At 35.3% G+C, this 5,493-nt stretch overlaps 1 protein-coding gene across 1 annotated transcript; it reads right to left on the bottom strand.

Moving 5' to 3' along the window:
- On the bottom strand, window positions 1-5,142 carry ubxn2a (UBX domain protein 2A). The gene is made up of 7 exons (XM_088403448.1): window positions 5,009-5,142; window positions 4,676-4,729; window positions 4,336-4,447; window positions 3,425-3,534; window positions 3,212-3,349; window positions 1,880-2,041; window positions 1-441 (listed from the first exon to the last, which is right to left on the bottom strand). Exons 2-7 carry the CDS (start codon window positions 4,708-4,710, stop codon window positions 261-263), a joined length of 738 nt encoding a protein of 245 aa, XP_088259574.1. The 5' UTR covers window positions 4,711-4,729; window positions 5,009-5,142; the 3' UTR covers window positions 1-260.
- Window positions 5,143-5,493: the final 351 nt, after the last annotated feature.

Raw genomic sequence — 5,493 nt, 5'->3', positions numbered from 1 at the left:
TTTAGAGGAAAAATTCAGCTTTATGTATTTGACATGAAAATGATGCAGGCACATAACACATTACATTCAAAAATGAGTAGATGTTAAAAAAAAAAAGACATTCAATGTAAATCTCAATGTGCAAGCAGTGTCCGGTTTTGAAAAAGTGCATAAAAATGGCATTCACAATTTGGGAAGACTTTTTTTTTGTCGTGTAAGGTGGTGTCTGTAATAATGTAATTTATATCATTTACATATTTCAGGTGAAAGACAAAAGTGGATTATGGAGCAAAGGGGGCGTGCGTGTTGAGGGGCCGCTGGACAATGACGGCGTTGGCCAAGTCTGCCTCTTCAAGGCTCAGCTCTTTGTCGTGAAGTTCCCGCACGGGAAGCGACGTGGTCAAGATGAAGGGGGGGCAGCTCCTCTGGCAACGCGACACAAAGTCATGAACATCTACGATCCTGGGGGAGAGGGGGGCGGAGGGATTAGACGCCAATACAGGAGAAACTGTGCAAATACTTTCTGGTTTACAAATTGAATACTGACAAATTTTGATGAGGGAAAAAAAAAACCTAACCATCCAGGAATTACTTCAATAAAAGTCCGAATGATTCAAAGGAACAAAGTCCATCACTTCATAGGTATAAAGTCTATATTTTCGAAGTTGCAGAAAAAAAGGAAAGAAAAAAATTGTGAAATCCTTTTTGTAATATTTAAGAAGATATAAGGGAGAAATAGATGTTTATACCTAAAACAGATAATTATCAGATAAAACTTTTTTAAGTTGTTTTTTTAGAAGAAAGTGTCATAATATGTACATTATTATAGGGCCAACCTACTTTATAACAATAAAGTCAAAATATTTGAAAAAAGTTGACTTTTTAAAAGAAAAAAGTTTTGAGATATGTGGGAATAAAATTAAGATAAAATTTTCGGGGAAAGATGTTGAAATTTCAACACGTAAGTTGAAATGTTTTCTTCAAAAAAATCAAATTTTTTGACTGCGCTTGATAACAAAAAAGGTTGTAATACGTTGAACTGTCCGAGAACAAGACAAACTATATTTTAAACAAAACACGCTCCTGAACACAAAAAAGGTTGTAACTTGTTGAACTTCCTGAAAACAGAAATTCAAAACAATATTTAAGACAAAAACAAACAAACAAGAAAAAAAAGATTGTTTTTTTAATGGAGAAGAGACGAAGGGCTATTTTTAACAATAAAAGTGCATTTTGTGACAATAAAATTTAAATATTATGGGTAAAGACTACTTGACAAGAAAAAAACTGCTTTATAAAACAATTGCAAGATTTTCAGAGAGAAAGAATCAACAATTTAGAAGGCAGATTTTTTGAGGAGCTATTACAAGCAAAATAAAAGTTGTAGGTTTATCACAAAATTAAGATGTATGTTAAAAAAACAACAACAATGGTTAACTTCTTTTCACTTGCATACAATCGTCAAGATTGTTGAACAGTGAGTCACCCTAAAACAATTGATTTTTGCTTGGATTATTTCCTAAGGGAGAAAAAAGTGACAGCCCGTCCCGTGCTTCCCTCCCATTCGAGTGATGGTCTCCATTATTCATGAGCACTGGTGGTCTCCTGCTCGCAGAGAAGGCGGACGAAGGTCGGAAGCAGGCTCTCTCCATCTTTGAGCTCCTCACCCCCCATTACATAAACGCTGCATTGGGGGTTACGCAACCCATCCCCCGACTGGGATTTGATCAACGCACTCAATCTCAGATTATGTTTAGCGCAACAGACTAGCATTGCGTAATCCAAACTATCAGAAATCTTTTTTTGTCATATGGCGAATAGGACAAATTCAAACACACAGATTAACGTTTTTGTTTTTTTTTTGCTTGTTTGTTTGGTGGTGGGTGATGTGTATACGCACCGATGCGATAGGTTGAAACGCTGCACCAGTCTGCGGCCGTCGGCCAACCACAGCTGCAGAGAGGTGACGGGCAGGGCGTGGTCCAGGGTTACCATGGGGATGGGGGGAGATTCGCCGTCCTCGTGCACCGATGGTGAACGGGCCACCACTCGGGGCGCCACACTGAGGCACCGACACAAATCGCAGATGAAGCATACGTCAGATTAAATCTTGATCTTTAATACGGATGATGATGGCAGGAGGAGAAAATTAAGTCGGTGCTCTTTTGAAGCTTGTCTCGTCTGGGTGACGCCATGACCCGATTTGATAGTTTGGGTTGTGAGTGACATCTTGTGGCGAGCAGTAGAATAGAAACTAAATGAACACAAATTCATTTCAAAATTCAAAATGTAAAGCACATACTTATTTTTTTTTAAAAAAGCATTATTCATTTTTATGCTATTTTTACAAATATTTTCAGGCCACTCTGATCAAACCTTATTTTGAGTGCATTTACGTAACTAGTCAAACCTTTAGAAACACCTATTTGATTTTTTTTTTTTTTGTCAAACCTTATTTTGAGTGCATTTACGCAACTAGTCAAACCTTTAGAAACACCTATTTGATTTTTTTTGTCATTAAAAAAATCCTCTATTGTAGATAAACATCTACGTAATCAAAGTTATGAAAAAAATATTATGACAAAATTGATCAACAAATATGGAATTTGTAATTATAATTCAGATTCTCCAAAAGTAGGCATCTCTTTCCTAATACCAGATTTGCAGATTCAAAACCAAGACCTCTCCCTCATTAAATCACCACAATAAGCGGAGAAAATGTGCTTACTATTGTAACATCATGATTAGCAATAAGGAGGGCACGATGAAAGATTGGTTAGTATGTCCGCTAAGCATGTAGAGAGGTCTTGAGTTCAATTATGGCTCCGGTACAACTGTGTGGAGTTCGCGTGTTGTCCCCATGCATGAGTGAGTTTTATCCAGGTACCCTGTTTTCCTTCCACATTCCCTAAAATATGCATAGCTGGTATATTGGACAATCCAGATTCCCTTAACATATTTATTACATGTATGATTGTATTATTGTTTATATTGAAAGTTTTTTATACCATTTATTTTGCTTTTGTTTTGTTTTTTGGGGGGTTAAGTAGTGTTTTTTTAATCATTCGGTTAAACATTGTAACATTTTTAGAAAATTTTGCCTGCTGAATGGCTGATAAATATTAGGTGTCAATTTTAAGATAATTTCCATTTTGTAAACTGCGATATTTTTAATTACACCCAGGGCTCTTTTTCCTTCCAATCTCACTATTTTCAGGAAAGTCCCTCTCACCTGCCCAGTCGGTATCCTCGCCCACTGAAAGGGTGGAAAACCTTCTTCCTGGGAACATACTCTTCCTCTGTCAGATCCTCCACGTTGACCTCCAGCTCTTCCTCCTCTGCTCGGCTCTCCCACTCTGCCGGAAGTTCACTGCATAGAAAGTCATAACACTGTGGATATTTACACAACATTATCCTTAAGAATTGTGCTGAAAACAAAACTCACCCTCTTTTGATGGCATCCAGGAACTCCTGGTTTGCAGGAACTGAATAGCTGCGGAACTCCTGGTCATTGACAGTGAAACCATCCTTCCAAAGGCGCACAACCATCTCCACCTGGTGGAAAACATGGAATATTTCTTGTTTACTTTTTAAATCTCTCAAATGAGAATGAGTCATAGAATTACAAGAACAAATTCGGAATTTTTACAAGAAAATTATGGGTTTACCATAACAGTTGAAACCCTAAGTTATAATATAAAGAAGAAATATATAATCCGCAATTATACAAAAGAAAAATGAAGAAATATCATGATTAAATGTAAATATATTGAAAAAAAGGGTAAAATGATAAGAAAATACCTCTGTTTAGGAAAAGGAAAATCCAACAAGATTATGATTTCTTAAGAAAAAACATAATATATAATAAAGATTGTAAATTTATAATAAAAAAATAACAAGAAAAACTGTAAGTTTTACAAAGATAAAAGGGAAGGGATTATTATGAAAATACCTTATTAAAAAGAAAAAAATATTAAATACTGAACAAATGGCATTTGATAAAATTACATCAAAATATGTCAAAAATAGAAGTCATAATTTGACAGGGATTGAGTAGAAATGACAGAGCAAATTGCCTTAATGAAAAAAAAGGAGAATTGTACAAAAAAATTGTTGAAATTACAACAACAAACACGTTAATACACAGAATCAAGAATGAGATTAAAATATGAAAATGATCATTTTAGGATAGGACATTTTAGGAGTGCAAAACGTTTTAGTGTTACCAGAACTGTCATGTTGATTTAAAAAAAAAACAACAACAACATAATATTCAAAAATTATTCTTTGCTTTTGTGTGGTCTTAATCTCTGTATGACTGTATAGCAATAATGAATTTGTCAAATCGTTTCTGACCTTAGACGTTCCTGAGGCATCATAACAGATCTTCTCCACCTCATCTAGGAGGTCTTCAACAGAGAAGCTGCACCTAATTGGAGCCTCCTCTTCATTGTCATCGCTGGCAACCCTGTTCAACACAATATTTCTTTAGAAAAGTTTGCATTACTACATTCTAGGTCCATTATTGTGTTATATTATGGACACAATAGATCCTATTGAATAGGGTATCTTTTTCAGTTAAGGAGACTTTTCCTTTTGACAACGTGAGAATATGTCTTCATCCTTTTGAATGGTACTGTTTTACTCAACTGCCATCTAGATCTTGTAGTTCTACGACAGCAAGTGTTTATCTTACCAAATGTCATCTTCCTCAGTGTCATTGTGTATCATGTCGTCTTGTCTTGTCCATCTAAAATACAAAAAAAACAAGGCGAAGATATATCGTCGGAGGCCATTCAGAAAACATTTAATCAAATGAATGCGTCAGATATCTTTTCTTGTATGTTTATAAATATTTAACACTCCACATGAAAAACATGTGCATGATTGATAACAAAATACATTCGTAGACTATCGTTAATAACGAACAGCGCTAGAGAGGCGAAACGAAATCTTTCTAGCACAGTAAAGATTTTACGTCAAAATAGGGTGTGAACATGAGGTTAAAATAGGTAAAGGAACAATTTACCAGTCTGAGTGTGAGTTTGAGCGTCTTTTCCCCGGCTAAAACATCTGCAGCTAGCTACCAAGCGTGTTTACGGCAGCACTCCTTCGACGTCAGTATCCTTGCCATAAATTGATAAGGAGAGTCGTAAAAATCTCCGTTGTGGGTCAACTGTTGCAAACCTGACGGGTGACGAGAAATAAATATTCATTGACATGACGCGAGCATTTGTGCCATTTACTTTTAAATATTAATAAATTATTGTTCCCAGTAATAATATTGAGGGGGATAAAGTATATAATTACAAAAGGTTCGGAATGTATATACCTAGAGAAACTAAAGAGAACAAGGTTATGTTTTAGGGTTAATCTGAACCAAAATCTCACAAAATGTATTTAATTCTTATAGTTTGATCCTGTATTTGTATTATTGTTTATCACTGCCCTATACCATAAGACAATCATTCCAAATTCAATGTATGGTTGTATGTTTGATATTTAACTGTTATT

This window comes from Hippichthys cyanospilos, chromosome 20 (assembly GCF_059441005.1).
Source record: "Hippichthys cyanospilos isolate Australia breed blue-spotted pipefish chromosome 20, RoL_Hcya_1.0, whole genome shotgun sequence".
Taxonomy (NCBI): Eukaryota; Metazoa; Chordata; class Actinopteri; order Syngnathiformes; family Syngnathidae; genus Hippichthys; species Hippichthys cyanospilos.
Note: the sequence above shows the minus strand (reverse complement) of the source record. Positions and strands in the feature narration are given on the sequence as shown.

Bases quoted from the DNA above. Each gene is read 5' to 3' on its own strand.
- ubxn2a (XM_088403448.1), bottom strand. From the start codon at position 4,710: ATGATACACAATGACACTGAGGAAGATGACATTTG. The intron at 3,350-3,424 runs GTGAGTTTTGTT...CTTTCTATGCAG, and splicing joins CTGGATGCCATCAAAAGAGG to TGAACTTCCGGCAGAGTGGG. The intron at 2,042-3,211 runs GTGAGAGGGACT...TCGGTGCCTCAG, and splicing joins CGAGGATACCGACTGGGCAG to TGTGGCGCCCCGAGTGGTGG.